Source organism: Lates calcarifer, linkage group LG23 (assembly GCF_001640805.2).
Source record: "Lates calcarifer isolate ASB-BC8 linkage group LG23, TLL_Latcal_v3, whole genome shotgun sequence".
In the NCBI taxonomy this organism is placed as follows: domain Eukaryota; kingdom Metazoa; phylum Chordata; class Actinopteri; family Centropomidae; genus Lates; species Lates calcarifer.
In genome coordinates, this window is record NC_066855.1 from 9,813,653 (window position 1) to 9,825,407 (window position 11,755).

An 11,755-nucleotide genomic window follows, 5' to 3' on the forward strand; every position below is an offset into this window, starting at 1 on the left:
AACACGGTCACATTGTCACAAGTTGACAAATTTCGGCTTTCAGAGAAATGTTTTGACTGTATGTTGAAATGCCATGAGCTTTGGTACTGATACCAGTAGGTCAGAGTTCTTATTTATCCAGTGAATTATCTCAGCATCTGCTGTGTGGATTGGAACAATCTACAGATATTCCTGGCTCTCATGGGGTAAATTCTCCTGACTTTGATGATCCCCTGAGTTTTCCTCTAGTGAAACCATAAGGTAGACAGTTGTGGTTTAGAGTGACATCATGACGACTATTGAAAAGATTGTCATGAAATTTGACACATATATTCATGGCCACCTCAGTAACTAACATTCCCATTAGCCTCAGCTGTACTTTCTATTTAGGGCTAAATACCAAAGATTAGGATATGACATAGTAAATTAAGATGGTGAATGAGGTAAACATTGCTAAACAGCAGCATGTTATCATGCTGTCATTAGCATTTAGTTCAAAGCACCATTTTATATGCCTCACAGAGCTGATAGCGTGGCTGTAGGTTTTTAGACTTTTTTTTGTAGCTGATGGTTTAGTATTAGAGAATTTAAATGGTACCATGAGATTATAGACACTGATTTAATGTTTTCTACATGACTACCTTGTTACTTTGTAGATTAAGCTAAAATTCATTATAGATTAAAACATCAGAATGTGTTACATCAGCTAGATGGTAAATGGGAAACAGTATTGATGTCTAATCCTTTTAGTATCAAAGCACAGTTAAGTGAACGAAAAGTCAAGACAGAGTAAGCTCAGTATCATCAATCTTTATCTCTGCCATCACATTTTCACTGTGGATGACTTACAATAAGCACCATGAGAATCATACTTTTAAAATGGTATAAACACAGACAAGGAAAGCACACAAAGCTTGTGCATTTGGCTGCATTGTATGAACTTACAGTAAGTGTTCTATTTCTGCAAAAATTCCAAAGACAATTGGCATCGAAATACACAAAATACGCAATGGTCTGTTGTGTTGGAGGGAGATTTACATCTTTATTGCACATTTTTGTACAGCACAGTGCATTGTAAAACAACTTTGGAGCACATGATTAGAATAAAACAAAGATAAAACAGCAAAATGGGAAAAACCTGGTCAGAACAATGTGATTCTCCAATCGCATTCTTTTATAAGACTAAGGTAAAACAACACAACAATATAGCAGTGTCTGTCTGTCTTAAGTCTATCCTGTCACATTGCCAAGGCAACAGGAATAAAGGCACCTTAACTCCTTTTCCCCTACTGAGAGAACCTTCACTAATCCCCTGCCTTAAATAGTTTAGTACAAGGAATTAACTCATGCAATCTCATTCCAGCCTTACAGAGCTGCGGGCTCGAAAAGTCAGGGTGGAGATGGGAGTGAGCTTCACTCAAACAAGAAAGACTTCACCGGCAACCTTTGACCAATTAAGCTCCCTGATGCAGTATGTTTATGGTCTGTTAAGTTGAGGCAAATCAAACTGTGTGGTTAAGGTTAGAAAAAGATCTTGGTCATGGTTACAGTCAATGTGGTTCAGCAAGGTTTGTCCTACTGTTTGCAACAACTTAAGACAGAAAAACACTGCTACACTTTGTACTGGAGCACAGCACAAGGGGTATAATTAGCAACACATGGCAGACAAATTGGACAGTTTTGTCCAAAATTGTGGCAACTACAAATGTAGCTGAGAATATAAAAAAGCCAGAGCAGAGAAATATTTTCTCTATTAATTTGTTCTTCACTTCATTACTGTCAAAATGGCAAATGACCGTTGCTTCTTATGGGTAGTTTTTCTTTCTTCAGAACAATGCAAATTTGCTATCAATATTACAAATGCTGAGGAAAATGTTACACAGAAAGCATCGATTACTGAAACTAGGAGTGAAGGAACAGTGTTTTTATAGCTGATTTATCAATGGAACATACTGAATCAGGCAGGTTTGTAAACCTTCATACAAAATACAATAGGGTATTTCCCATAATGATACCCACAAGGCCATCATAAATGCAGAATATTACAGTGATACATAATAATCATTGCTTACATTTACTTAAAGAAAATAAAAGCTTTCATTACCTAAAAAGACAGTAGCTCGCTCATAGAACAACCCAAGAATAAATAATTTGAATAAACACACACATAAAATAAAACAGAATTCACTAAGAGCTTCATAAAAATCTAAACTGGAAAAAAAACATGACTGTACTCAAAAAAATGAAGCAGGAAATAAACATGTGGATTGAGTATGATAGGCCTATTTCAATAAATGATCACTGGCCTGATGAGGTGATAAGAACTGGAGTACAAAGTGTAAACACATGAATCAAGCCATCATGCCACTATTAAATACTTTTAAGGTGATTTGGACAAGAAACATGCCATGTTATGAATGTCCTTTGATTCCCTTTCATATAAAAAAAAATATCAATTTTACTTGTATTTCCTAAGGACTAAATTATTCCACCTTTTAGGGTCTTAACACAACCTCAGGCCAACAAACCATTCGGAGTGATGATCCATCACAGCCTACTGCAGTGAGGTAAGTTTAAAAAAAAAAAAAAAGTTTCTAATGGTAACTGTACACACAATCATGCTCAGGACTGTTGCTGTCTGATTATTGAATGTGTTATCAGTTTGTATCCAGTGATCATCATGACAGCAGGAGTTGAATTTCAAACTTATCACGTTGCCTGAGGGCTCAGCAATTTTGCAGTTTAATCAGCTTTTCTGGAATCTTAAAAAGATGGGACGGCAACCATGTAAGTAGCCTTTCTGTATGAATCTAAAAATGCCTTTCACTCACCTTTCAGTTTTGTGAGTCAAATTGGAACATATCAAATAGTCTAAACCCACGTGTTGATGGCTTTCAGGTTTTTTGGAAATATCCTGGATTGATCCAGTGGTTCCCACCCTTCTGAGTTTGTCTGCTTGTTATTTATTGTCACTAACAGCATGTCTTTATGATCGACTACATTATGACTCATTCCCTTTTTATTTGCATTTTGTTTGGAGATCTGTATTAAAAAAGGCTGAGGACCACTGATCTAGACTCTGAATGAGCTTAGGCGAGGCAGTAGTCAATATGCGTCAGGAGCTCTCTGTGGCGGCTGGTGGGATAGGGGGTCCGACACTTTGGGCACTCTAGGAAACTTTCATCCAAGAGGTTGGTGACTTTAGATGGTGATGTAAGACCAGGGTGGTCATCAATAGTAAGACGTTCAAACTCAAGCTTGTTGTAGGAGCTAGGCTCAGAGAAACGGGCGTTTGGCTGTTTCTGAAACAGAAAATGTTAAACATCAGAATGATAAGTTCAGATTGTTATTTACAAACTAGAAATTGGACAGACTAAACTGAGTTTTTAAGATTGAACATGTCGTTGTGATGTCCAGTACCACTTACAGCAGACTCCAGTTTAGCAATCTGATCACGAGCCTTGCGAAGCTCCTTCAGCACCTTATGTAACTGGTGCTGCATGGTCTGACGATCAATCTTTTCATTCTCAAAGTCCTTGGCAGAGAGTTGGATCTTAGGAGGGGCAGAAATATATCAGAAGGTGAGAGCCAAGAACTTGTGGCACTTAAATTGCCCAAGTGGGATTGATATAGATTTCCCTACTTTTAAGGAATAACAGTCACTTCAAATAGTTACAACTCAGTGCTCAATAACCACATAAATAACAGGGCTGTGCTGATGGACCTTCCCCTCACAACTGTTTCAAAATGTGTGATCTGTGATTGCTCATCAGACTGTTTGCTTTGAGTGGACATGCAACAAACTACAAAAGAAAAGAAATACATGCCAAGTGTTACCTGTTGCTCCAGAGCTGCGATTCTCCTCTGTTCTTCATTTTGGCTCAGAAGAGATTTCTGCAGCATATTTACCTGTGAAAGCCAAATTATTAGTACAATATAATACAATACAATGTTATATTTAATTTTAATTACATTTTATTTAAATATTCTCAGATATCTCCTGACCTGTTCCATGTATTATAAGTAAAATATAACTCTTCCCTTCATGTTATCATGAATGCTCTGATATGAGTGGATGACTTTCCTAAATAAATAAACATCAGTGCAGAGTGACTACAGTTAACATGCCCATGAATGTGAGCGTTACCTGCTGCAGAAGTTCAGCAGATCTCTTCCTCTCCTCCTCCAATCTGATGTCCATGTTCTCCAGTTCCACTCTCATCCTGTCTGCCCGCTCAGATGACACCTTTCTCTCTTCGCTCACTGCATGTCTGGATGCAGTGTTTGTGTAATTCAAACAAATATTCGCGATAATACTGTTTTCTTACAGTATATGGTGAAAAATACCTATTAAACCTATTAGCTGTTGTTATTGTTAGTTCTGCTGTGTTTGTCAGTCTAAAATCCAAGGTCAGTTAAACATTTCACTGTTTTTTTTGTGGACCAACTGAGAATTTATGAGCATGAAATGAATAAAGTTGTGGTATTTCTAAGCCCGAGTTCATCTGCAGTTTGGCCTTTTCAAATCATACACCTATGTATTTTCTTTGCACCAGTCAGTTTTACTATTTAAAGAGAAACTGTGACACTAAGTTGATCTGAGAGCCGACTCTATTTGATATCTATAGCCAGAGCAGACTTTGCTGCCTATGCCTACCTGTTGCCAAGTCGTTCGGCCTGCAGCTGCATCTTGGCCTCCTCCAACTCTTTGCTCCTTTCTTCGTACCTCCTCAGAAAGGATGACAAGTCACTGCACTTATCCTCATACCTCCTCTGCAGTGCTAAAACCTCCTCCTGGAGCCTGGTGACCTGCTCCTTCTGAGACTGCAACTCTGTCTGAGCTTTCAAAGTCTGCAGAGCCAAAAGAAAACATCAATTTCAGAATGGTGTGTACTTTCTATCTACTCATTTCTCCCAAAAAGTTCTGCAGATCAATTACAAAGATGTCTGAATCAAAGAAATGTTGGTCCCCTTGCAAGCAGATTCAGCACTAAACAAATCTTCTGAACGGATTGAATGCAAATGAATTTGAACATAGTTAAACAAGGGGACTGCAAAGGTTTTTGAGAATGTGAGAAGCCACAAAAAATACAACATAAGAATGAATTAGACCTGAAAAAGAGCTCAATCGAAATGATTAAATAGTCATTAAGTGAAATCCTAAAGCATTTACCTGTTCCTTCTGCACATTGAGCTCCTGCTGGGCTCTGGTAGCCTGATCTTTTTGGCTCTCAAGGTCTCTCTGCACCCCCAACAGCAACTGGTCATATTGGCTCTTCAGCTGAGCATCCTTGTCTGGACCTACCGGGTTGGCAGAAGCTGTGATAAAATGTGTTAGGAGGCAAATTAAGATACTAATTTATGGCTTTGGTGCAATCAAAATGTATAATTTCTGACTCAAAGCAGGATTGTTTATGCAGGATTTATACAAAGTATTGCCATTTAAATGTCATATCCCTAACGGTCCTCAGTGCTGCTGTTTTTGCTAATAATTTTAATACCAGGATTATTGCAGGGGATCTAATCTTTTCTCATCTGTCGGCTTTTTGCTTAATGTTGTGGCTAAAAAACGAATATTTGACCTGATCATTTTCCCTAATTTCCATTTTCACATGCTGTATGTACCAGAGCACAAAATAAAGAACCACAACAGTGGTGTTAAATCACCATCTGAACCAGCCTCTTGTTTGCTTTGCTGCTGCTGCTGCTGCTGCTGCTGCTGCTGCTGCTGCTTCGCCTGGGCCAGCTGCTGCTCCAGCTCCAGTGTGCGGGCAAGGACAGACTGGACGTAGGCCTCTCTCTGCTGGTCGTAAACCAGCCACTGCTGGTTCTTCTCAAGAGCCTGGTGGAAAGATGCACAACCCCTACACTTATATATTGTATTTAATATTTGGTATTTAGAGCTGTTCAACTGAGGGACACTGGGGGAAAAAATCTCTGTATTCTTTATCTTTTTTGTTACTGTAGACAACAAGGACAGGACTTTGGTTTAATGACGGGGTTTTTCATCAAAACTACTTTGTGGGTGGAAAAGAAACTGCTTTTACTTTGGATGTTGTTCTCTATCCAAAAAAGCAATACTCAGTGTGTCCTTTGTTGATATTGACATAAAAACTCCACATATATTGTGGGAATATTGAATAATAAACTTCACAGAATTTTTCAATTCTCTTGGCCCTGAATACAGTGTAATAGAATCAAATGCTTCAAATATATGTCAGATGGGCAAGATATTTCAGCTATAAAGCTGTGGTCTGCAAATATTTTTCAGTGGTAAGACAGTGTGGACTTAAATGACAAACAGGCAGGCAGAAACACACAGTAAATCAGTGACTGGACTCACATCTCTCAGTTGATCTTGCACCAGTGCCAAGTCTGCAGGAGGTACCTGTCCATTCTGCTGAGAGGAAAAACGCATTTTTGAAACAAACCAGAGTCCGATACATGAACACCAAACCTCATATCTACCTGTCATAAATGGATTGCTTCAACCGAAAAAACTTCTACTAGATAAAAAAAAGAGCCTGCAAGTGATCTTTTTCTCATTTGTCCTTTTTGTCATTGTGTTTTACACACACAAAAATTAAGGTAAACATACTGACAGTAATTACAGACAGAATTTAAGGCTTTTGGTCCAGTATTCCACAGCATCATAAGGGACTTGTTTTGGCATCAATTCAAGGACATCTGAAGTTGCTCTTAAAGAAAATGATGGACCCTGTCCTTTTGGAGTGCTTCATGTTCATATTATTATTTATGTCTGTTTTTCTGCCATCAGTTTTCTGTAAAAAATCTCAACAGACACTAAAAACAGGTTTGCCACAGGCTCAAAAACACTTGTAGGTTTGCTGGTTTAAATTATTAGTTTTCTTAATTTTTAATAATGCAAGAAACTTAGCAGCACAAGTGATCAATCTGTGCCCTATTTTCTCAGCAACGTCACTCAGGGCAAAACCCCTAAGGCCAATTACTTGACATCCATCCCTAGAAGACAGTCAACTAATAATTCTTTGACCTGACCCTGAGGTCTACATGTCTGATCTCCCCCAACACCTAATCTCAAGCAAACCCTTCACAGCACTGTCACAACAGTGGGCATCTAAACGATCATCTCTGCTAAGATGCTCTTAGCTACCAGACAAGCATCATGAGCTTGTCAAGTTTTGCCCAATGGATTTAAACATATGTCCCATAAGCTAAGCCTACAAATAGGTTGGGTCTGCTGGTCAGATTATTTCTAGTAATGCGAAGTCTAGGGCTTGAAAAGTGGAGAGCATTGCCAGGAAAATAACCGTAGAGACATAAAGATAAAGGAAATCCACTGTTTTAAAAAGGACTATGTTTACAAGTGCCCAAGTATTCTTATCCATTTATGTACATACTCTGCATTTTAATACTTTTTAGCCTTGAGTGCTAAAGTAGTGATCTGAAAACCAAAGCAGGAGTTATGAAAGCAATCTGTGAACATTTAGATTCATAGGCAGTATTTCAGGCAGCATTCTAGATGACCTTTATGGAGGAAAGAAACAACAATGAATCTTTAAAACACCCTATCTGTATATTTCCATTTTCTCCAAAGCCTTCTATTCATTTGGCTTTTGGCTCAACTGAAATGACAACGTAACCACTGGGATATCAAAACATAATAATATATGATAAAACAACATTATAATAAATAATAAAACTGTTTGAGCATTCAGAAACATCACTGATTTTGGATAAAATAGCAGGAGAAATTATGGAGAAAGGGAACTCCTGTACAAAGGCACTGACAATTAAGAAAAAAGAGGTGGATTGTTTTTTTCTGTTTGTATTATCTTGAACTGAGCTTTACTACGAGCCCCTAAAAGATTTCATTTTGTACATGAGAGAGGAACAGGATGTCGTAGTCTTCAGCGATCCAAGTTCCTCAAGTCCTAACTTGTGATTTTTTGCCATCTAAGCCTCTCCAGGAACCAAGGAGAATCCTGATGACCGCTTTCTTTAAGAGTGGAGTGAATGCCTACTGGGTTTAAGCATCAAAGGGCTGACAGGAATCACTGTTGCCTTTTGATAAGGAGTAAAAGCCTACAATTGTAAGGGAGTTGAGTGGCCACTACAAACTCACCAAAGGCTCTTGCACAGATGATTCTGATGATATTAACTAAGCAATGCTATAGACAAAGCTGTTTGTTCATCTTTCACAAAACCTCTGTCAGAGCTGTGTTATTTTACATGTACTGACAGCTGGAAAGGAGTACCATGGACAACTTGTGGTACTCCTGTTCTGTTTTTATATTTACAGTATTTTATTCTGAGCTATGCATTTCTTGCACCTTTAGCTTTCATTATAAACAAATTACTAAGGCTTCTCCAGAGAGAGGGGTATTGACTGCAGCTAGGGAAAACAATCGGAGGTCACACACTGTCACCTAGTGGGCAAAGGAACAAGTGCAACTCCATTTCTAAACAGTTCTCCTTTCCTGACCTTCGTCACTGGAAAAGAATTCTGTTTAAATGTACAAAAAATGAACATGATATACATCTCAGTTGCACTAGCCACTGATATAAACAGCTGCCACACCTGGCCAGAGGCAAATATCGCACCACTCTTGATTAAGTGATACCTTTACTTGTTCCTTTAAAGCTCATTTCTGTGACTCAGACTTTAGTGTTACTGGAATTCAAGTCAGTTTCAATAAAACTGGATTTGATTTGTCAAAAATATCATAACTAATATACTGCATCAACACAAAAGATTTTAAAAATCTCAGAGATGGAAAATATTAAAATAGGAGGCAGGGGACAGAAGGCTCTGGCAGTATTTACTCCCAGGCTGAGAGAGAAAATATGGTGTCAGAGTGAGCGATATAACCACTCAGCCAACTCTGTTCATCAGTGATTTCTGACAAAAAAAAGTAACTTTTTCTACAGGATCTCTAATAATCTCATCTACATTTTTCTAATAAATCACAAATAGCCTGCAATAAAATTATTATATTATTATAACATCCTAGGGTTAGTTCAATGACTAAACATAAGTTAGAAGATAAGTACTTTAATTATCAATGAATACAATTAACACTTTTCACAATCATTAGTCAGACTAATTCATAAAACCAACTACATTATTAGAGGAGTAAAGGTCCCCAATAAGATAACTGGTTATGAGGAAGAGGAGAAAACTTTCCCTATTAATGGGAATATTTAGACAGGTATAGAGGCTATAAGTTGGTCAACCTACCGTCACCTGTGTCTCCAGGGACTGGCAGCGGGCAGAAACAGTGACCAGCTTGTTTTTCAGGTTCTCTGTCTCCTGTGACAAGCTCTGGAACATCACATCTCTCTGCTCTGCCTCCTTCCTGCGCTGCTCCAGCTGGGCCTGCAGGGACGCTACCACCTGAAATACAGAACAATATGAAAAAAACAACAACCTGACAAGTCTCCACAGCAACCGTGTCAACGCGACTTTGTTTAAGCAGAGACAGTTAGCTCTTTCCCGAGCAATTATCTTCCTCACGCAAATGACATTACAGAGCTGACAGTCTGCTGGCCTTACCCGCTGAGCAGCTCTGGTTTTAGCACTATTGCTGATGAAAGTTAATGAGGAAAAGGCAAGTGTGATTAAATCATATTACACTTTGACAAAGTCTAGGAAAACAAATAGCTGATATTCCATTTACCAGCATGCCAGCTCCAAGTTTTAGCCTGATGCCATTCTGACTAGCCTAAATTAGAAAACGATTTCTGCCACAATAGAAAAGAGATTTCATAAGGATAAGCAACAACCTCAAATAAACAGCATCAATTTCTCCAGCAGTGTCATCAGCAGTTACAAGTCATGAATGCTAATCCATACACAGACCCACTACAGAGAAAGATATTTGGTTTATAAATGTCAAGTGAACAGCATACACACCATGTGTTGGTATGCAGTTTTTGCTGGCTGTCTAAACTTCACTTAGCTGAGCTGCTGTCAAAATGGGATAGAAGTGATCCCCCTCCCCCCCAACTGTTTTTGTGGCAGCTCAGTGGAATTCTAGCATGATTTTTCCCTTCTGACAGTTGTCTGCTGTCAGTAATACATATGCCACCAATACAATACCAAGAGTGCAACAGATCTTCACAAGTTGGGGAGTACTCTCAAAAACACAGCTGTAGGTATAGCTCCTCACCCTGGGCGGAAAACTGCTGCCTCTGGGTGTCCTGTATGGACTTTTTGTATGAATGTGTCCATACAGGTCGACTGTAAATTGGAATTTTTAACCATTTATTTCTGCAGAGATGTGTCATGTGTACATACCTCTCCTCCTCTAGCTGACAGCTGCTGTCTCAAAGTTTCTAGTTCCTGTTCTTTAACCAGCAATTGCTGGTTGTTCCTCTCCCGCAACGTCTCCAGGGAAAGAATCCTCTGACAAAATACAGGACAACAAATACATATTAAAATACACACACAAAAAAACCCAAAAAACCCAGCCAAAACACACACAGACATGCAGAAAATTCTGAAGTTAACCCTGAAACTCCTTAATGTAGCTGAGAAAAGCAACACTTCCTTTACCTCCAGCAGCTTGCTTTTGTCTGAGTCGGGTGGTTTAATGTGTCGTTTGGCCAGTTCATCTATCTTTCTCCTCAGGTGAGCATTCTCCTTCCTGATTTTCTCCAGCTCCGCCTCAGTCTTGGAGCAGGCAGAGCTGCCGGATTTGAAACCCAGCTTGCTGGCGATGGTTTCTTTGGCACCTTTAGATGTCATAGCTGACTCGTCTGTGTTGAGGCTGTGAATCTGGTGGAGACTGGAGAGACGAGAAATTTGATTTGATAGTGTATTTTCATGTTAATTTGACCAAAAGGTATTTAGTTTTAATTTAAACTAAATCATTTGTAGCAATATTCCAAATGAGGAGAAGCTCCAGAGACACCCTTAGCTATGAAACACCCCAGATGAAATTACAAACGCTGCCAGTGAATATAGAAGTGGCAGCGAATATTAATATTAAACTGCGCAATAAGTTTCAGTGAACATATTCGCCTGTACATCACGCCTTCAGTCTTTACAGTCAGTGTAAATTAACTGAAGTTACTACATTTATTCACTCATTCATTTCACCATCAAACATTCCGCTATCATGTTTTTCAGCGTCTTGTTAAGTTAATATATAAACAGATAATTTAATTCAGTGGTAAAACTTGACAGTTCACAAAACGTTACACAACGAATTTCATTCCACCTGTCTTTAGTTGCTGACTAAAATAAACTAACGTAACGTTATCTAAATTGCACTCTGTCCAGTTTGAAATAATACTGCAAGAACAAAGATTATTGGTACAAATAAACACAAGATTTTGAAACTCACGAAAGAAGCAAATTGAGGTTATGCTCTGTAGTCTGTTTGTGACAACAAGACCGTTTACTAACCAGACGCTTTCGTTTCCTGAAGTTTGAATTGCAGCGCGTTGACGTCATGTCCGTAACGTGCGGCGGGGTGCGTATGTTTACGTTGCGCGGCTTGTCTCAAAGCACGTTATGTTAGGCGGTGCAGTGCAGAAAATATAGTGATTCCTGGAGTTCTCAGCGGCGATAATTTAAATAATTAACATCTAATACTATTTCCATCTATCTGCTATAGATGTTTCAAAAAATGAGTTGGAAAGATGCTTTTTCTGGTCTTCAACGACTGAGTCGTGTTAAGAACCGGCTGTCCCTGTGTAGTGGACGAAGCGAACAGGTGGAGGAGTGCTGGGCAGCCCACTCAAACTGGTTTGACTTGTATTAGACTCTCGGAGACGTCAAATTGTA

The 11,755-nt window shown here is 38.9% G+C and overlaps 1 protein-coding gene across 4 annotated transcripts; it reads right to left on the reverse strand.

The window, feature by feature from the left end:
• Positions 1-996: 996 nt before the first annotated feature.
• On the reverse strand, positions 997-11,456 carry cep55l (centrosomal protein 55 like). 4 transcript variants are annotated; one of them, XM_018698747.2, is made up of 12 exons: positions 11,375-11,456; positions 10,520-10,751; positions 10,262-10,369; positions 9,203-9,358; positions 6,323-6,379; positions 5,647-5,821; positions 5,153-5,298; positions 4,637-4,830; positions 4,127-4,250; positions 3,817-3,888; positions 3,407-3,532; positions 997-3,281 (listed from the first exon to the last, which is right to left on the reverse strand). In XM_018698747.2, the coding sequence occupies exons 2-12, from the start codon at positions 10,709-10,711 to the stop codon at positions 3,069-3,071; spliced, it is 1,563 nt and encodes a 520-aa protein (XP_018554263.1). In that variant the 5' UTR covers positions 10,712-10,751; positions 11,375-11,456; the 3' UTR covers positions 997-3,068. The 4 variants fall into 4 exon arrangements, with proteins under 4 accessions (XP_018554263.1, XP_018554259.1, XP_018554258.1 ...); XM_018698743.2 differs by having other exon boundaries at positions 6,323-6,376; positions 11,313-11,437; XM_018698742.2 differs by having other exon boundaries at positions 11,313-11,437.
• Between the last annotated feature and the right edge of the window lie 299 nt (positions 11,457-11,755).